General features: G+C 50.6%; 2 protein-coding genes across 2 annotated transcripts in view; one reads left to right on the top strand and one right to left on the bottom strand.

The window, feature by feature from the left end:
* The window catches only part of BCL2L13 (BCL2 like 13), a 37,671-nt gene extending 35,815 nt beyond the window's left edge, over positions 1–1,856 (bottom strand). The window contains exon 1 of the mRNA XM_083180891.1: positions 1,727–1,856. Coding sequence (XP_083037017.1) covers positions 1,727–1,802 — 76 coding nt within the window. The 5' untranslated portion in view covers positions 1,803–1,856. The remainder of the gene's footprint in view (positions 1–1,726) is intronic.
* Positions 1,857–9,102: 7,246 nt separating this feature from the next.
* Positions 9,103–20,556, top strand: ATP6V1E1 (ATPase H+ transporting V1 subunit E1). Its single transcript, XM_083180890.1, has 9 exons — positions 9,103–9,260; positions 14,352–14,417; positions 16,694–16,803; positions 16,901–16,967; positions 17,111–17,200; positions 17,291–17,359; positions 17,864–17,958; positions 18,758–18,845; positions 19,433–20,556. Exons 1-9 carry the CDS (start codon positions 9,228–9,230, stop codon positions 19,493–19,495), a joined length of 681 nt encoding a protein of 226 aa, XP_083037016.1. The 5' UTR covers positions 9,103–9,227; the 3' UTR covers positions 19,496–20,556.
* Positions 20,557–21,345: the final 789 nt, after the last annotated feature.

Here is a 21,345-nt window from a genome sequence, read left to right as displayed (position 1 = left end):
CAGCACATAGGGCCTTATTCTAGTTCACTCTTTCTGACAAAATCCTTCTTAGATGGACAAAACCATGTGCACTGCAGATGGGCATACCTCCCAACTTTTCGGTAGCCGTAGGAGGGACAGGTGACTGCACTCCGAAAATTGTCGGGGTGTGGCCTAATTTCGGGGGTGTGGCCTATAGCCACAGCTCACCCGCGAGGCCACGTCCCCATTTTGACACTATAGGGGCATGACCCAGAGGCTCTGGGAGCCTCTAGCCATGCCCCCAGCCCCCTGGCTGCGGGAATAGACGCTGTGCGCATGCGCACAACGTTTATTCCCCACTGCTCACCAGCCAACAGGGGGGATTCCCAACAGCCCCCCTTCGCCGCGGGACACTGCCGGCCGCGGGAGGGACGCGGGAATGTCCCCGAAAACCGGGACATTCCCGAGGTTTTCGGGACTGTTGGGAGGTATGGATGGGGCAGATGTTACTTGTGCAGAGAGAATTAGATTTGGGTGGGGTTTTACTTCAAAGTTAGATCTATATTGCAGTGTAGAAATAAAGCAGTCAGTATTTACCCTGCACAGAAACAAAATAACTCTCCCCAAATCTAACTCTCTCTGCACATTTTACATCTGTTCCCCCCCCCCCTGCAGTGCACATGGTTTTGTCCATCTAAGAAGGATGTTGTCAGAAAGTGTGAACTAGAATAAGGCCCTGCACTTGTAAATGATGTAAAATGTGTAGAGATAATTAGATTTGGGTTAGTTATTTTGTTTCTGTGCAGGGTAAATACTGGCTGCTTTATTTGTACACTGCAATATAGATCTCACTTTGATGTAATTCTCTCTGCACAAGTAACATCTGCCCCCCTGCAGTGCACATGGTTTTGTCCATCTAAGGATTTAGTCAGAAAGAGTGAACTAGAATAAGGCACATAGGGCCTTATTCTAATTCACTCTTTCTAACAAAATCCTTTTTAGATGGACAAAACCATGTGCACTGCAGGGGGGCAGATGTAAAATGTGCAGAGAGAGTTACATTTGGGTGAGTTATTTTGTTTCTGTGCAGGATAAATACTGGCTGCTTTATTTTTACACTGCATTACACATCTCACTTTGAAGTAAAACCCCACCCAAATCTAACCCTCTCTGCACATGTTACATCTGTCCCACCTGCAGTGCACATGGTTTTGTCCATCTAAAGCCCCGTACACACGGGGGAGATATATTGCCCAGTGTCTCCTTTTCATCAGTGACCAGAGATGGTCGCTGATGAAAGGGAACCTCTGCCGGGCGGTGCCGCAGAGGTAATCAGCTGGTCACAGGAGCAAGCTACTGTGACCAGCGATTAGAACGGGGCTGAAAACGGGAGTGCGCACCCGGCGATTTATCCCCGGGGCACACTTCCATCAGTGGCAATATGGTCGCCAGCGACCATATTTCCAGCGAATTCAGCCCCTATCGCTCCCGTGTGTACACAGCTTAAGAAGGATTTTGTCAGAAAGAGTGAACTAGAATAACCCCCATAGTGACTGCTCTACATAGATATAGCAACAATACTACAACTCCCAGAACCCCCTGCAGAGCCATAAACAGAGTAACTAGAGGGCGGAGCAGAATAGCTGGCTGGGGGAGGAGTTTGCCGGGACCGCATTGAGAGTGCCATTCCCAGTACAAGTAGTCCCTTTTGCTGGTACAGGCTGTACCAGCCAAACCGGCATAGACAGAGCCGCAGGCCTCTTACCATATACTTCCACTCCACAGGGCTGTGAGTGGGAAAATGTCTTATACTGAGAGCCACCGTCTCCATAGGACCACATTAATCCATGCTTAAATCACCTCTGTACCTACAAGGAAGGGATGGGTGGCCATAAAAATATGAGCATCAGCTGGAGAAGGCGGAGTGATACAGCACTGGGTGATTTGCCCTGTCAGCGTAAGAAGGCGGAGTGATACAGCGCTGACATTTGCCTTGTCAACTGAAGAAGGAGGAGTGATACAGAGGAAGCTGGTGGAGTGATACAGCTCTGGGTGATTTGCCCTGTCAGAGGAAGCTGGTGGAGTGATACAGCTATGGGTAGGGATGGCTTTCATTGCCTTTGCCATCAATGGCAAAAGACTAACTGGCCATCGATGGTGAACTACCATTCAATGGATAACCATCAATGTTTTACATATCGATGGTCATCCATTTTCTTTGATTAATTGGTCTGCTGGCCAATCAAAATACGGGGGTGGGGCTTCACGGATGTCGGGGGTAGAGCTATGCTCTGTGTCCCGGGACCTTGGGGAAACAGCATAAACTAAACTATTCATTTAAGTTTGATATCAATGGTGGGAAATCATCTGGTTCTCCCCCATCAATGTCAAAACTATTTGTCATTGGCCATAAACCATCAATGATTTCTAATCATCGATTGTCGATGGCCATCCCTAGCTATGGGTGATATGCCCTGCCAGAGGAAGCTGGTGGAGTGACAGAGGCAGGACTCTGGGAGGCAATGCAGTCAACTTCCGCTGGGAAGAGTTAGATTTGGGGGAGTTATTTTGTTTCTGTGCAGAGTAAATACTGTCTGCTTTATTCTTACACTGCAACATAGCGAGCTGTGGTAAATAAGAGACTGGGAGCTGTGGTAAATAAGAGACAGGGAGCTGTGGTAAATAAGAGACAGGGAGCTGTGGTAAATAAGAGACAGCGAGCTGTGGTAAATAAGAGACAGGGAGCTCTGGTAAATAAGAGACAGGGAGCTGTGGTAAATAAGAGACAGCGAGCTGTGGTAAATAAGAGACAGGGAGCTGTGGTAAATAAGAGACAGGGAGCTGTGGTAAATAAGAGACAGCGAGCTGTGGTAAATAAGAGACAGCGAGCTGTGGTAAATAAGAGACAGGAAACTGTGGTAAATAAGAGACAGGGAGCTGTGGTAAATAAGAGTCAGCGAGCTGTGGTAAATAAGAGACAGCGAGCTGTGGTAAATAAGAGACAGGGAGCTGTGGTCAATAAGAAACAGCGAGCTGTGGTAAACAAGAGACAGCGAGCTGTGGTAAATAAGAGACAGGGAGCTGTGGTAAATAAGAGACAGGGAGCTGTGGTAAATAAGAGTCAGCGAGCTGTGGTAAATAAGAGACAGCGAGCTGTGGTAAATAAGAGACAGGGAGCTGTGGTAAATAAGAGACATCGAGCTGTGGTAAATAATAGACAGGGAGCTGTGGTAAATAATAGACAGCGAGCTGTGGTAAATAAGAGACATCTAGCTGTGGTAAATTATAGACAGGGAGCTGTGGTAAATAAGAGACATCTAGCTGTGGTAAATAAGAGACCGGGAGCTGTGGTAAATAAGAGACAGGGAGCTGTGGTAAATAAGAGACAGGGATCTGTGGTAAATAAGAGACAGCGAGCTGTGGTTAATAAGAGACAGGGAGCTGTGGTAAATAAGTGACAGCGAGTTGTGGTAAATAAGAGACAGCGAGCTGTGGTTAATAAGAGACAGGGAGCTGTGGTAAATAAGAGACAGGGAGCTGTGGTAAATAAGAGACAGCGAGCTGTGGTAAATAAGAGACAGGGAGCTGTGGTAAATAAGAGACAGGGAGCTGTGGTGAATAAGAGATAGCGAGCTGTGGTCAATAAGAGACAGCGAGCTGTGGTCAATAAGAGACAGTGAGCTGTGGTAAATAAGAAACATCTAGCTGTGGTAAATAAGAGACAGGGAGCTGTGGTAAATAAGAGACAGGGAGCTGTGGTAAATAAGAGACAGGGAGCTGTGGTAAATAAGAGACATCGAGCTGTGGTAAATAAGAGACAGGGAGCTGTGGTAAATAAGAGACAGAGAGCTGTGGTAAAAAAGAGACAAAGCTGTGGTATATAAGAAACAGCGAGCTGTGGTAAATAAGAGACAGCGAGCTGTGGTATATAAGAGACAGCGAGCTGTGGTAAATAAGAGACATCGAGTTGTGGTAAATAAGAGACAGGAAGCTGTGGTAAATAAGAGACATCAAACTGTGGTAAATAAGAGACAGGGAGCTGTGGTTAATATAAGAGACAGGGAGCTGTGGTAAATAAGAGACATTAGCTGTGGTAAATAAGAGACAGGGAGCTGTGGTATAAAAGAGACAGGGAGCTGTGGTAAATAAGAGACAGGGAGCTGTGGTAAATAAGAGACAGGGAGCTGTGGTAAATAAGAGACAGTGAGCTGTGGTTAATAAGAGACAGGGAGCTGTGGTAAATAAGAGACTGGGAGCTGTGGTAAATAAGAGACAGGTAGGTGTGGTTATTAAGAGACGGGGAGCTGTGGTAAATAAGAGACGGGGAGCTGTGGTAAATAAGAGACGGGGAGCTGTGGTAAATAAGAGACAGGGAGCTGTGGTAAATAAGAGACAGCGAGCTGTGGTTAATAAGAGACAGGGAGCTGTGGTAAATAAGAGACTGGGAGCTGTGGTAAATAAGAGACAGGGAGCTGTGGTTAATAAGAGACGGGGAGCTGTGGTAAATAAGAGACGGGGAGCTGTGGTAAATAAGAGACGGGGAGCTGTGGTAAATAAGAGACGGGGAGCTGTGGTAAATAAGAGACAGGGAGCTGTGGTAAATAATAGACAGCGAGCTGTGGTAAATAAGAGACATCTAGCTGTGGTAAATAAGAGACAGGGAGCTGTGGTAAATAAGAGACAGCGAGCTGTGGTTAATAAGAGACAGGGAGCTGTGGTAAATAAGAGACAGGGAGCTTTGGTAAATAAGAGACAGCGAGCTGTGGTAAATAAGAGACAGGGAGCTGTGGTAAATAAGAGACAGGGAGCTGTGGTAAATAAGAGACAGCGAGCTGTGGTAAATAAGAGACAGCGAGCTGTGGTAAATAAGAGACAGCGAGCTGTGGTAAATAAGAGACAGGGAGCTGTGGTAAATAAGAGATAGGGAGCTGTGGTATATAAGAGACATCTAGCTGTGGTAAATAAGAGACATCTAGCTGTGGTAAATAAGAGACAGGGAGCTGTGGTAAATAAGAGACAGCGAGCTGTGGTAAATAAGAGACAGCGAGCTGTGGTAAATAAGAGACAGGAAACTGTGGTAAATAAGAGACAGGGAGCTGTGGTAAATAAGAGTCAGCGAGCTGTGGTAAATAAGAGACAGCGAGCTGTGGTAAATAAGAGACAGGGAGCTGTGGTCAATAAGAAACAGCGAGCTGTGGTAAACAAGAGACAGCGAGCTGTGGTAAATAAGAGACAGGGAGCTGTGGTAAATAAGAGACAGGGAGCTGTGGTAAATAAGAGTCAGCGAGCTGTGGTAAATAAGAGACAGCGAGCTGTGGTAAATAAGAGACAGGGAGCTGTGGTAAATAAGAGACATCGAGCTGTGGTAAATAATAGACAGGGAGCTGTGGTAAATAATAGACAGCGAGCTGTGGTAAATAAGAGACATCTAGCTGTGGTAAATTATAGACAGGGAGCTGTGGTAAATAAGAGACATCTAGCTGTGGTAAATAAGAGACCGGGAGCTGTGGTAAATAAGAGACAGGGAGCTGTGGTAAATAAGAGACAGGGATCTGTGGTAAATAAGAGACAGCGAGCTGTGGTTAATAAGAGACAGGGAGCTGTGGTAAATAAGTGACAGCGAGTTGTGGTAAATAAGAGACAGCGAGCTGTGGTTAATAAGAGACAGGGAGCTGTGGTAAATAAGAGACAGGGAGCTGTGGTAAATAAGAGACAGCGAGCTGTGGTAAATAAGAGACAGGGAGCTGTGGTAAATAAGAGACAGGGAGCTGTGGTGAATAAGAGATAGCGAGCTGTGGTCAATAAGAGACAGCGAGCTGTGGTCAATAAGAGACAGTGAGCTGTGGTAAATAAGAAACATCTAGCTGTGGTAAATAAGAGACAGGGAGCTGTGGTAAATAAGAGACAGGGAGCTGTGGTAAATAAGAGACAGGGAGCTGTGGTAAATAAGAGACATCGAGCTGTGGTAAATAAGAGACAGGGAGCTGTGGTAAATAAGAGACAGAGAGCTGTGGTAAAAAAGAGACAAAGCTGTGGTATATAAGAAACAGCGAGCTGTGGTAAATAAGAGACAGCGAGCTGTGGTATATAAGAGACAGCGAGCTGTGGTAAATAAGAGACATCGAGTTGTGGTAAATAAGAGACAGGAAGCTGTGGTAAATAAGAGACATCAAACTGTGGTAAATAAGAGACAGGGAGCTGTGGTTAATATAAGAGACAAGGAGCTGTGGTAAATAAGAGACATTAGCTGTGGTAAATAAGAGACAGGGAGCTGTGGTATAAAAGAGACAGGGAGCTGTGGTAAATAAGAGACAGGGAGCTGTGGTAAATAAGAGACAGGGAGCTGTGGTAAATAAGAGACAGTGAGCTGTGGTTAATAAGAGACAGGGAGCTGTGGTAAATAAGAGACTGGGAGCTGTGGTAAATAAGAGACAGGTAGGTGTGGTTATTAAGAGACGGGGAGCTGTGGTAAATAAGAGACGGGGAGCTGTGGTAAATAAGAGACGGGGAGCTGTGGTAAATAAGAGACGGGGAGCTGTGGTAAATAAGAGACAGCGAGCTGTGGTTAATAAGAGACAGGGAGCTGTGGTAAATAAGAGACTGGGAGCTGTGGTAAATAAGAGACAGGGAGCTGTGGTTAATAAGAGACGGGGAGCTGTGGTAAATAAGAGACGGGGAGCTGTGGTAAATAAGAGACGGGGAGCTGTGGTAAATAAGAGACGGGGAGCTGTGGTAAATAAGAGACAGGGAGCTGTGGTAAATAATAGACAGCGAGCTGTGGTAAATAAGAGACATCTAGCTGTGGTAAATAAGAGACAGGGAGCTGTGGTAAATAAGAGACAGCGAGCTGTGGTTAATAAGAGACAGGGAGCTGTGGTAAATAAGAGACAGGGAGCTTTGGTAAATAAGAGACAGCGAGCTGTGGTAAATAAGAGACAGGGAGCTGTGGTAAATAAGAGACAGGGAGCTGTGGTAAATAAGAGACAGCGAGCTGTGGTAAATAAGAGACAGCGAGCTGTGGTAAATAAGAGACAGCGAGCTGTGGTAAATAAGAGACAGGGAGCTGTGGTAAATAAGAGATAGGGAGCTGTGGTATATAAGAGACATCTAGCTGTGGTAAATAAGAGACATCTAGCTGTGGTAAATAAGAGACAGGGAGCTGTGGTAAATAAGAGACAGGGAGCTGTGGTAAATAAGAGACAGGGAGCTGTGGTAAAAAAGAGACATCGAGCTGTGGTAAATAAGAGACAGGGAGCTGTGGTAAATAAGAGAAAGGGAGCTGTGGTAAATAAGAGAAAGGGAGCTGTGGTAAATAAGAGAAAGGGAGCTGTGGTAAATAAGAGACAGGGAGCTGTGGTTAATAAGAGACAGCGAGCTGTGGTTAATAAAAGACAGCGAGCTTAATAAATAAGAGACAGCGAGCTGTGGTAAATATTTAGCTGTACATGTAGGGGCAGTATGCTGGAGACCACCGTACATGGGGGCAGGATGCAGGGGACCGCTGTACATGGGGGCAGGATGCTGGGGACCGGTGTACATGGGGACAGGATGCTAAGGACAGCTGTGCACAGGGGCAGGATTCTGGGGGCAGCTGTATAAAGGTGCAGGCTACTGAGGGCAGCTGTGTACAGGGGCAGAACACTGGGGGCAGCAGGATACTGTGGGCAGCTGTATACAGGGGCAGGTCACTGGGGCAGCCGTATACAGGGGCAGGATACTGGGGGCAGCTGTATACAGGGGCAGTACACTGGGGCAGCCGTATACAGGGGCAGGATACTGGGGGCAGCTGTATACAGGGGCAGTACACTGGGGGCAGCAGGACACTGGGGGCAGCTGTATACAGGGGCAGGACACTGGGGGCAGCTGTATACGGGGGCAGGACACTGGGGGCAGCTGTATACAGGGGCAGGACACTGGGGGCAGCAGGACACTGGGGGCAGCTGTATACAGGGGCAGGACACTGGGGGCAGCTGTATACAGGGGCAGGACACTGGGGGCAGCTGTACACAGGGGCAGGACACTGGGGGCAGCTGTACACGGGGGCAGGACACTGGGGGCAGCTGTACACGGGGGCAGGACACTGGGGGCAGCTGTATACGGGGGCAGGACACTGAGGGCAGCTGTATACAGGGGCAGGACACTGGGGGCAGCTGTATACGGGGGCAGGACACTGGGGGCAGCTGTATACAGGGGCAGGACACTGGGGGCAGCAGGACACTGGGGGCAGCTGTATACAGGGGCAGGACACTGGGGGCAGCTGTATACAGGGGCAGGACACTGGGGGCAGCTGTACACAGGGGCAGGACACTGGGGGCAGCTGTACACGGGGGCAGGACACTGGGGGCAGCTGTACACGGGGGCAGGACACTGGGGGCAGCTGTATACGGGGGCAGGACACTGGGGGCAGCTGTATACAGGGGCAGGACACTGGGGGCAGCTGTATACGGGGGCAGGACACTGGGGGCAGCTGTATACGGGGGCAGGACACTGGGGGCAGCTGTATACAGGGGCAGGACACTGGGGGCAGCAGGACACTGGGGGCAGCTGTATACAGGGGCAGGACACTGGGGGCAGCTGTATACAGGGGCAGGACACTGGGGGCAGCTGTACACAGGGGCAGGACACTGGGGGCAGCTGTACACGGGGGCAGGACACTGGGGGCAGCTGTACACGGGGGCAGGACACTGGGGGCAGCTGTATATGGGGGCAGGACACTGAGGGCAGCTGTATACGGGGGCAGGACACTGGGGGCAGCTGTATACGGGGGCAGGACACTGGGGGCAGCTGTATACAGGGGCAGGACACTGGGGGCAGCAGGACACTGGGGGCAGCTGTATACAGGGGCAGGACACTGGGGGCAGCTGTATACAGGGGCAGGACACTGGGGGCAGCTGTACACAGGGGCAGGACACTGGGGGCAGCTGTACACGGGGGCAGGACACTGGGGGCAGCTGTATACGGGGGCAGGACACTGGGGGCAGCTGTATACAGGGGCAGGACACTGGGGGCAGCTGTATACAGGGGCAGGATACTGCTGGAGGTTACAGGTAAATCAGACAATGTGACCTCTGTGTGTAGATAGAAGACACATACAATTACAATGGGAGGGGTCATGTGACACGTGGGCGTGACCAGTGTCTGACACATGACGGAGTGGGCGGAGCCGCGAGTTAGTCAGGTGACTGGTGTATAAGAGGAAGCAGCCGGCGCTCGGTGTATCTGTCTCTCCCGATTCCATCTTCCGCAGCCCCGGTCACACCGGCACCATGGCCCTCAGCGATGCCGACGTCCAGAAGCAGGTAAGCCGGTTACGTGCCTCCGGTGCCCCCACCCGTGGGCTGCTGCCCTGTGCAGTGTGTATGTGTGTGAGCCCGGGGCCCCCACCCCTGCAATACTACCTCTGTGCAGTGTGTGACCCCGGGTACTGAGTCCCCACGGTGCAGTGTGTGTGAGACACCGGGGCCCCCACCCCTGCAATAACCCCCCCTGTGCAGTGTGTATGTGTGTGACTCCCGGGGCCCCCACCCCTGCAATAACCCCCCCTGTGCAGTGTGTGAGCCCGGGGCCCCCACCCCTGTGTGGTGTTACCCTGATGAGTAGCATGGAGTCAGCTGAGTGAGTTGTCATGTGACCCGGTAGATGGGGAACTGGGCTCCTATTCTGTTCTTCTGCAGGAAGTGTGTGTGTCCTGGGTTAGCAAGCGGCACTCAGAGTCTTGTAATGGAAATACTTGAATAAAGAAAGTGGGCACTTGTGTATTATCACGGTGCCCATTGCGTAGTTTGCCTAGTGGTGTATTGAGAATACCAATACACCACTATGCGGGCTATGTAATTTATGTAACTGGAGTTGTGCTAATACACAATGGTTCATATCCCCAGTATCCACGTCGTATCCCCAGTATCCACGTCATATCCCCAGTATCCACGTCACATCCCCAGTATCCACGTCACATCCCCAGTATCCACGTCATATCCCCAGTATCCACGTGGGCGTGGAGTTAATTTTTATAAAGTGTTGTGAGCAGACGCGTATCCGCGTCCCCTCGTGGGGCTTGCTGCGCTTGCCACACTTTATAAAATTAACTCCACGCCCACGTGGATACTGGGGTTATGACGTGGATAGTGGGGGTGTGTGTGGGGAATGGGCTTTATACTTACCCTCCTCTGGGCCGGCCACCGCGTCCCATTGCCCCGCTGACGGTGCCTCTCCTCCGGCAGTCAGTCCCCGGCGCCAGCAATGTACACAATTAGTGCCGCTGGGGGAGCAGGGATACCATGTGATGCTCCCCCACTGGCCGTACGCTGAATTACATACATTGCTGGTGGTGGGGACACTCCACTCAAGCCCGCCCTTCAGTGCCAGGACCCCAATGTCACCCTAGCAGGGCGCCCGGTTATGCTACGTTGACAATGTAGCCTAAGGTATGTTGTCAGCGTAGCCGGGCGACCTGCTAATACACAAGTACCAGAAAGTATTTTTTTTTTTTTAACTCAACATTTTGGGACCCTCATCCCCTTCATCAGGATCATCCTGATGAAGGGGACGAGGGCCCTGAAACTTTGAGTATTTCCATTACAAGACTCTTGAGTGCTACTTGTTAACCCAGGACCTGTATTATCGGCGTTTTTGCCCCACTTGAGGGCACCAGAGCAAGCCAGCCCAGGGGGATTCCAGACTGCCGGAGCACTGACATTATAATAAATTATGTGTGTGTGCCTGGTGCAGGGCTGGATGTGTGTTAGGGTGCCCCCTCCTGTAATGGGCACACACATGGGTGGAAGTGTAAATCCCTGATACCCGATATAGGCAGATGAGAGGCGGCACTGTTGGTGTCTAGTGTCAGACTGCATGTACATATGGGTGCATACATCTCACATATCCTCAGTGTGTTTCTATGCGCACACCATGGGGGCCGCGCTATATATGCACAGCTCTCTCAGGCCCATGTTTCTACCCCATCCATTCCCTGCTGGTGACCTGACGTGTAACCCAGTCCCCCCCCCCCCCCCCACCACCATGTATGTGATCTGTTCTGTTGACTGTAAACAATGCTATTGTCCCAGTCTGCCATCATCCAGATCGTTGGTGACCAGATCCAGCTGGGTTAGGGCTCTGGGCAGCTGCTGTGGGATCAGACTGTGTACCCTGTGTACATAGATCTCTGTGTAATACTGGGTCTGCATCTATACACTACCCCCCCCCCCCACACACAGCTGCTGTGGGATCAGACTGTGTACATAGATCTCTGATGTGTAATACTGGGTCTGCATCTATACACTACCACCCCCCCCCCCCCCCCCCCCCCACAGCTGCTGTGGGATCAGACTGTGTACATAGATCTCTGATGTGTAATACTGGGTCTGCATCTATACACTACCACCCCCCCCCCCCCCCACAGCTGCTGTGGGATCAGACTGTGTACATAGATCTCTGATGTGTAATACTGGGTCTGCATGCCTGATGTAGGGCTCATTACTATACACTACCCCCCCCACAGCTTCTGTGGGATCCGACTGCGTCACCTGTGTACATACACCTCTGATGTGTAATACTGGGTCTGCATGCCTGATGTAGGGCTCAGTACTGTACACTAACGCCCCCACAGCTGCTGTGGGATCAGACTGTGTGCATACACCTCTGATGTGTAATACTGGGTCTGCATCTATACACTACCCCCCCCCCCCCCCCAGCTGCTGTGGGATCAGACTGTGTCCCCTGTGTACATACACCTCTGATGTGTAATACTGGGTCTGCATCTATACACTACCCCCCCCCCCCCCAGCTGCTGTGGGATCAGACTGTGTCCCCTGTGTACATAGACCTCTGATGTGTAATACTGGGTCTGCATCTATACACTACCCCCCCCCCCCCCCTGCTGTGGGATCAAACTGTCCCCTGTGTACATACACCTCTGATGTGTAATACTGGGTCTGCATGCCTGATGTAGGGCTCAGTACTGTACACTAACGCCCCCACAGCTGCTGTGGGATCAGACTGTGTACATACACCTCTGATGTGTAATACTGGGTCTGCATCTATACACTACCCCCCACAGCTGCTGTGGGATCAGACTGTGTCCCCTGTGTACATAGACCTCTGATGTGTAATACTGGGTCTGCATGCCTGACGTAGGGCTCAGTACATTAATGCGGCCAGTCTGTGTACACAGCGGCTTTGTGAAGATACGCCAATGTTGCCACCGTGATTTGTGTTGGCGCACCACTGGGGGCCACTCTGAGCCACCACTTTTGTACCCTGCGATGCATATCTGGTAAGCATCGATTGCAAATTGGACATGGTGTCCGTCTGATTCAGAGATTACATGCGGATGACTGGCGTTTGGGAAACAGATGCCGGCATCCCGTTGGCGGAAATCCTGAGAGGGTTCCTCTGAGTACCTTCCCCTGTCTCCCCTGATCCATAACCCTCCCTTTATGCAGCATGTCCGTAAACATGCGTGCGCTCTGGCCGATGTACCATTGGATAGTGTGTACGAGCGACTATATCTGTGAACTACGCCATTCACAGATAGAATAACCACCTGAGGAGCCGCTGGTGAATGACAGCTCAATGGGTGGGTGCAGGCAAATTCACCTGCCCATTTGTGATGTCAGTTCCGACAGGTCGGGCAGTGTGTATGGAGAACGGACTGGCCTATCCGTCCGCAGATATATTTACTAGTGTGTACCCAACTTCTGCCTAATGAATCCACCCTTCTATATGCCGGACCTGAGCCCCTTCCCCGGCCTAACCCGACCATCCTCATTGACTGGTTAGTAGGGAAGCCTGCGTCGGTATGGTGAATGCCGGCATGCTGATCCGGCCGATAATACAGAGGCTACTGATGTCCTGGCTGATGTCACACTTGAGCCTCGTACACATGGGCGATTTCAGCCAAAATCACCGGGGATATGGTCGCTGAGTGGTGACTCGTTGAGCGACCAATTGCTCCGTTTGTGCAGAACTGGCCGACTAGTCACCCCTCGGGATTGCTGTTACTGAGCTGCTGTCTGTACCGCTGGGTTGCCAGAATCTTTATTATACCCAACCACATTGGCAGACCGAGTCTGTGGCGGTCTCAGCCTTTAGGTATCTCTCACGGACTAGGTTTGCCATTTCCATAAGTTGAATCTGATAGAAATGAAATTGCTCACACGCAGTAATATGCTGTCAATCTACTCATTCCCCAGGATCTATAACATCAGAGTAGACCCCTATCTATCTACAAAAGTCACCTAGTACTGGTAGACCTAATATTGTTCCCCGCCCAGGGCCTGACATTGGCTGCTGTCGTCTTTGCAGTGCAATGTGTGGCTGATCAGCAGGTCCGGCAGCATGATCACACAAGCGCCAGTACCTGCTACACCACCCAGGTAACCCCCCCCTCCTCCTCCCTCCTCTATCACTGAGCTCTTTATAGTTCTTCTCCTCCCCGAGAGTGTGATGAGCTGGGATCACTGCAGATTGCGGAGCTGGTCCTCTGTGTTCAGTAACAATATTATGAGTGATGACAAAGTGTCCCCAGCGCCTTGTTTACCAAGGTTATTCTTGTATATACTGAGCTCCCTGTACACACTGGTGGCGTATATAGATCTGATTGTGACCTATCTGCACACCCCCAGTACAACCGACCTGACTTTGCCTTGTAGAAAATTGACACTTCAATAAAACGTCTGAGATGGGCCGGCACCACGGCGAACTCCAACCCTAGTACCTGTGCCGCAGAATGTCACACTGAACCACTCCATTAGGAGTCCTGGGTCAGTAGGTGGCTGCAAATAACGGTCACAGTACCCAGGACCCCCAGCAGATGCACAGGGAGAGTTCACCAACTGTCACATATTCCAGAGCACAATGGTGATGTAATATAAATTGCAGGCGGATGTTTCACCACTTAACTTCAAAACTAAGCGTGTGTGTGTGTGTGTGTGTGTGTGTGTGTGTGTGTGTCTCCTATCTATATCTCACACATTTGGACAACAGTAAAAATGTCGACATGATAAAAATAAAAAAAAAATTAATTAATTGACCCAAATGTCGACAAGGACACTGTCAAAGTGCACCGCATGCTCTGGGCACGGTGCCTCGCTGTGCTGGGCACACTGTTTTATTCTCCCACCATGCCATAGTGGATGATGATAGGGCATGAAGTGCAGTCTGTCAGCTCAAATGCAAAAAACTCATGTCGGCATTTTGACTGTTGACATAATGCTTTTGGCGACCTAAGGCCTGTGAAACCTCCAGTGGTCGTCCCAATGCATGTGGCCCTGTGACTGTATCCCATTAGTATATAGTTACACCATGTGCCCTAGCACCGTCCCTCAGATCCGCGCTGGAGGCCACTGCCCGCTACCTGCCACTTATTCGTTTTACACTCTGTCTTGCAGATCAAGCACATGATGGCTTTCATTGAACAGGAGGCCAATGAGAAAGCAGAAGAGATTGACGCTAAGGTAACCGGAGTCGCTGTATATAGGAAGACGCTTAGTCGGGGCCACTGACTACTGTAGGGATCGGTAATAGACAGCTGCAGGCTATCTGGGAGGGAGTGTCCCTCTTCTGTAAAGGGGACCCTATAACCTAATAGACAGGTTGTGTACAAATACAACCTATATCCGTGTCTGTGTATATAAGCTCCTGTTAGACCGGATGTCCTCCGATATAACGTTCCTGCCACGGGGTCCCTTCACATCCTCTGATCTAATGCTCCTGCCACGGGGTCCCTTCACGTCCTCCGATATAACGCTCCTGCCACGGGGTCCCTTCACGTCCTCTGATATAACGCTCCTGCCATGGGGTCCCTTCACGTCCTCCGATATAACGCTCCTGCCACGGGGTCCCTTCACGTCCTCTGATATAACGTTCCTGCCACGGGGTCCCTTCACGTCCTCCGATATAACGTTCCTGCCACGGGGTCCCTTCACGTCCTCTGATATAACGTTCCTGCCACGGGGTCCCTTCACGTCCTCTGATATAACGCTCCTGCCACGGGGTCCCTTCACGTCCTCTGATATAACGCTCCTGCCATGGGGTCCCTTCACGTCCTCCGATATAACGCTCCTGCCACGGGGTCCCTTCACGTCCTCTGATATAATGCTCCTGCCACGGGGTCCCTTCACGTCCTCTGATATAACGCTCCTGCCATGGGGTCCCTTCACGTCCTCCGATATAACGCTCCTGCCACGGGGTCCCTTCACGTCCTCTGATATAATGCTCCTGCCACGGGGTCCCTTCACGTCCTCTGATATAACGCTCCTGCCACGGGGTCCCTTCACGTCCTCTGATATAACGCTCCTGCCACGGGGTCCCTTCACGTCCTCTGATATAACGCTCCTGCCATGGGGTCCCTTCACGTCCTCTGATATAACGCTCCTGCCACGGGGTCCCTTCACGTCCTCTGATATAACGCTCCTGCCACGGGGTCCCTTAACGTCCTCCGATATAACGCTCCTGCCACGGGGTCCCTTAACGTCCTCTGATATAACGTTCCTGCCACGGGGTCCCTTCACGTCCTCTGATATAACGCTCCTGCCACGGGGTCCCTTCACGTCCTCTGATATAACGCTCCTGCCACGGGGTCCCTTCACGTCCTCTGATATAACGCTCCTGCCACGGGGTCCCTTCACGTCCTCTGATATAACGCTCCTGCCACGGGGTCCCTTCACGTCCTCTGATATAACGCTCCTGCCACGGGGTCCCTTCACGTCCTCTGATATAACGCTCCTGCCACGGGGTCCCTTCACGTCCTCTGATATAACGCTCCTGCCATGGGGTCCCTTCACGTCCTCTGATATAACGTTTCTGCCACGGGGTCCCTTCATGTCCTCCGATATAACGTTCCTGCCACGGGGTCCCTTCACGTCCTCCGATATAACGTTCCTGCCACGGGGTCCCTTCACGTCCTCTGATATAACGCTCCTGCCACGGGGTCCCTTCACGTCCTCTGATATAACGCTCCTGCCATGGGGTCCCTTCACGTCCTCTGATATAACGCTCCTGCCACGGGGTCCCTTCACGTCCTCTGATATAACGCTCCTGCCACGGGGTCCCTTCACGTCCTCCGATATAACGTTCCTGCCACGGGGTCCCTTCACGTCCTCCGATATAACGTTCCTGCCACGGGGTCCCTTCACGTCCTCTGATATAACGCTCCTGCCACGGGGTCCCTTCACGTCCTCTGATATAACGCTCCTGCCACGGGGTCCCTTCACGTCCTCTGATATAACGCTCCTGCCACGGGGTCCCTTCACGTCCTCTGATATAACGCTCCTGCCATGGGGTCCCTTCACGTCCTCTGATATAACGCTCCTGCCATGGGGTCCCTTCACGTCCTCCGATATAACGCTCCTGCCACGGGGTCCCTTCACGTCCTCCGATATAACGCTCCTGCCATGGGGTCCCTTCACGTCCTCTGATATAACGTTTCTGCCACGGGGTCCCTTCATGTCCTCCGATATAACGTTCCTGCCACGGGGTCCCTTCACGTCCTCCGATATAACGTTCCTGCCACGGGGTCCCTTCACGTCCTCCGATATAACGCTCCTGCCACGGGGTCCCTTCACGTCCTCCGATATAACGTTCCTGCCACAGGGGTCCCTTGACGTCCTCTGATATAACGCTCCTGCCACGGGGTTCTTCACGTCCTCTGATATAATGCTTCTGCCACGGGGTCCCCTCATACTAAGCACACAGCAGCCATAAGTCTCTCCTTGTGCCCCCAACCTCTCAGGCAGAAGAGGAGTTTAACATTGAGAAGGGGCGACTGGTGCAGACGCAGCGGCTGAAGATCATGGAGTACTACGAGAAGAAGGAGAAGCAGATTGATCAGCAGAAGAAGATGTAAGTACAGAGTGTGGACACAGCCGCGTCGGCGGCCTATACCTGCCCCTAGCTCCAGCTCTGATGTGACCTGACAATCTCATGTTGTCTTCTGCAGACAGATGTCCAACCTGATGAACCAGGCCAGGCTGAAGGTGCTGAAGGCACGAGATGACCTGATCAGTGTGAGTGCGCCAAATCTGTCCTGCATCATAACTGTAACCTGGGATCTCTCCACATCGGTGACCTGTTGGGGGAGGGGCTCATAGAATAACTTTCTGCCTGGATTGGTCAATTTGACTCATTTCTCTGCTCCCACTTCTCATAGGATTTGCTGAATGAGGCCAAGCAGCGACTTGCCCGGGTGGTGAAGGACACGGCCCGTTACCAGGCCCTGCTGGACGGACTTATCCTGCAGGTACGGACCAGTTCTGAGCTGTGATACCTTGTACCTAATTCCTGCATATAACCGTCTCACCTGTACCCCCCCCCCCCCTCCTCCCCGCAGGGTCTGTACCAGCTGCTGGAATCGAGGGTCGTGATCCGGTGTCGTAAGCAGGACTTGCCCCTCGTTAAAGTGAGTTCCTGTGGGTATAGAAGTCCTGTTACTCTGCAGAGTCTGCTGTGCTTAGACCAGGCATGTCCAAATTATGGCCTGCCAGCTGTTGTGAAACTACATATCCCAGCATGCCTTGCAATAGTTTTAGCATTTCCTAATCGCAACACTGTGGCAAGGCACAGCTGGAGGGCCATAGTTTGGACATGCCTGGCTTAGAGGATGCTAATGGCTGTGGGGGCCGATATGTCTAATCGGGTTCGGTATAATTGACAGACACGGTCAAAATACCTACTGTACATTTAAAATATAGACAGGTCAAAAAGAAGACGTTTTTCATATTGTTTTGGGTCTGTATGTTGACATAGGTCGACATGAACACCGTGCTTCAGGCACACTATTATATTCCCCCTCTGTGTCCACTGGGATGGTAAAGTATGTACAAGTCGGTATTTTGATTGTAGGTAAGTTGACCGCATCCCGTGTAATCATTCCTATTAATCCTCCCCCTTCTTCTTATTCCAGGCCTCTGTACAGAAAAGTGTACCAACCTACAAGGCTGCTACTAAGAGGGACCTAGAGGTGGGCATTGACCAGGAGACCTTCCTCGCACCAGAAATGTGAGTTACGTTTTATAGAGACTTATCGCTCTACAAATCATACCAACATAGTTGTGTGGGAGGTGACATAGTGCCACCCAGTGGTCGGGCAATGGTAGAACCAGGGCTTAGATTTCTGCTGTGTTCTGAGCAGGAAATCTGATCTAGAAAGTCCTAGAGTACACCAGCAGTGTCCGGGGGAGGAGGAGACGAGGTAGGCTGCTGCGAGAGGGGGAATGTACGGCCGGGATACCAGTTTTGGTCTTTTGACCGCCAGGATATTGTATACATCCTGCATGTTACCTATGTATTGTCTAGTGTGTACGCTCTAGATCGTGAACGATGTGCAGTCCCACAGGTCAGTCACTATGTCCTCTGTCCATGCAGCTCAGTACTGACTATATTGTCACCGACTGCGGGGTCCGAGGGACGTCACTGAACTATATCCGTGTGTATTCGCCATGTTGTTTGCCCGGGAATTCTGCAGAAATAGTTAATGATCTCGCTCGTGGAGCCTATGGTCTACTCCAGTGTGTACCCAGCATTAAGCTGGCTATACACTGACACATCTATATGGGAACATATGACGAACATTTCCTCACGTTCTGGAAAACAACAAAAACGCTTGTTCGGGGAAAGATTGTTAAATCAGATGGATTATACCAATGTGTCTGAATGATCTTTGTCTGATTTTCACTGTTTGGGAGGAAATGGCTGACTGTCGTCTGCTCCCATAGAAAAAATGTGTGCTCCCTAGGGTGCACAAGCAGGCATCTGCTCCCATACATTGCTGTACTCTAATAATGTCCCCTATCCACAGTGCTGGAGGGATTGAGATCTACAACGCTGAAGGGAAGATTAAGGTGGCAAACACCCTGGAGAGTCGGCTGGACCTGATCGCCCAGCAGGTAGGTGTCTGGCGCTGTGGCGCTGGTATGGTGGTGTCCTGTGTGTAACGCTGTGGGGGTACCTCTGTAATCGTGCAGTCTCCATGTCCCCCGTTACCTTGTGGTATAATGGCTGCAGATGGGACAGGTATCAGCTTTATAGATGATATTAGCTCATAATATCCAGCTGCCAACCGCCAGGCACAACTCTAGTGGTCTTTCAGCTTTGATGTGCTGATTGGTGGATATTATAGCTCCAGACCAATCAGACTGCAGCATGAATGGATGCCAGTACTGTATGCTGACTGGTGGAGCTATCCACCAATCTAGAGTGCTGACAGCCATTCACTGTATAGAAGTGTGGGCAGAGCATTCACTGTATAGAAGTGTGGGCAGAGCATTGTGGGACACAGAGGGTGTTTGTTTTTGCGACTGAATTGATGAGTAGGGGGCTTCGTGCTGTTATGTTGGGGGCATCTATATTCATATTTAATAAAATTGGGATGTTTCCATGTAGTGTATGGGGCAGAGATCTCATTGGTGGAGGTTACATAGTTACTAGGCACCACCAGTCACTGCGTAACCTATGTACCCGTTTCCTTCTGCAGATGATGCCCGAGATCCGGGTGGCTTTGTTTGGCGTCAACCCAAACCGCAGATTCATGGACTGAGCTCGCTGCTGCCAAACCGACCACAGATCCAGAATATATTCTATTCCATTGTCCGTTTCAGTTGTTGTTCTGCTTTCAGTACTAGACCTGTGTTTTAGGAATTTGTGACAGGAAGGGGAGCATGGTTTGTGGGGTGTAGGGTCAGGGGGCTTCCCATCAGTGTCTGTGTATAGGAGATGCTGACTCTCTCTGTGCCCAGTAGGCAGGATGATCTGACATTACTAATGGTGCATCTGCGCCCAGACAGCGATTCTGTAACGCAGGGAACACAAACCGTTGTTACATCTCTGAGTCTGTGTTATGCCGGAGGTGACGTGGCTGTGTGTTTGTTACAAGCCTTGCTGTCTGTAATGTGTAGCACATGAATGAAATGTCCTAAAATTGGTATCATCAAAAGAGCGTCATGACCTAGGCCCCTATGTGATTACAGACAGGGAGTAAGCTGTATGTACCATAACTGCTGCAACTCCTGCGTACCGTGCGTTAGTGTAACCCTGCTGCTGGCCCTTATTACACAGGCAGCGTCTGATCACCATGACCTAGGCCCCTATGTGATTACACAGATGGAGTAGACTGTATGTACCATAACGCGTGCGTTAGTGTAACCCTGCTGCTGGCCCTTATATTACACAGGCAGCGTCTGATCACCGCTGTATCCCGTCGCACACATTGCTGCATATTGTTACTTGGTTACAGTGTAATAATGACACACTTGTGTAACTTCCTCTGCACAAATCCCAGACCCATGTGTCTGACAGTAAAGTTGTTGTTTTGTGATGTGACGAACGGGAACTATTCTAGCGCTGCGTTACATTGTCGCTCTGTCTCTGCATCACACCTGTGTCACATTGTCGCTCTGTCCCCACGGTGGCCGGCCTGCACCACACGGCGATCACTGGCTGATAGAAAACACTGCAGCGCCTGTTGTGACCTGGAATACAGACAGCCGGCTCCCCTGCCTGACCCATCCTGCTCTGCTGGGACATGTGGTTCTCCAATATGCCCCAATGTTTATTGTGATGTTGTCTTTATTTATTACAATTAAAACATTGTCAACCTCTTGTCTATATTTTATTAACATGTTTTTATATTGATCCTATCAGACTATTTCCAGCGCTCAGTGTGTAACAGGTTATAGGTGACCTGGTGTCATGGATTATCTGTGAGAAATGATTCTGGAAGCCGCAGGTGTGGTCTGCAGATACAGGGAATGAGAAGTTCATGTTGGGAATAAAACATCCAATAACCTCAGTTCCCTGCAGCCAATGGCAGCGTCCGTGGGGTGTGTCTGCTCTGTGTAGTTACTAACAGTAGGGCGCAGAAGCAATGATGTCCCTATCAGTGATACAGCTTCTGCCACTCGCCCGGGCCTAGATTAATATACGAATCTGAACCTTAAAAGTATAGTGTTATCTTTGAGCTATCCAAGCAATCAGCCTGTTTATTCCATGTTAACGGGGTGTGCCGGTATAACTGCAGAAGTCATCCACCATGTAAGCTCTGCATTAATCAGTGTGTAACACAGTGCTCCATACAGCACAGTTCCCGCCTCCATTCTCTATACAGATATGTACTAACATATGGCTTAGAGCAGGCTGTGTATAAGGTTATATCAGCTCATTCTACCAGCGTCATCCTCGCTGGGGGATTCATTCTTGCCAAAAGTGGTGTAACTAAAAGTCCCATTTAAAGGTAGATGAGGATACTGGTACTTGCAGTCCTACAGCCGCCGGCTGACTGAGGTCGCTTTCTCCCATGATAAGGTTTCAGCCTTGCATGCACGTTCCCGTTTCCCTTGCCCACAGTCACCACGCAGAGTTATCAGATCCCAGTGCCCATTCTATTGTACC

Source organism: Crinia signifera, chromosome 4 (genome assembly GCF_055691185.1).
Source record: "Crinia signifera chromosome 4, ASM5569118v1, whole genome shotgun sequence".
Classification (NCBI taxonomy): Eukaryota; Metazoa; Chordata; class Amphibia; order Anura; family Myobatrachidae; genus Crinia; species Crinia signifera.
This window is presented reverse-complemented; position numbering and strand designations above follow the sequence as displayed.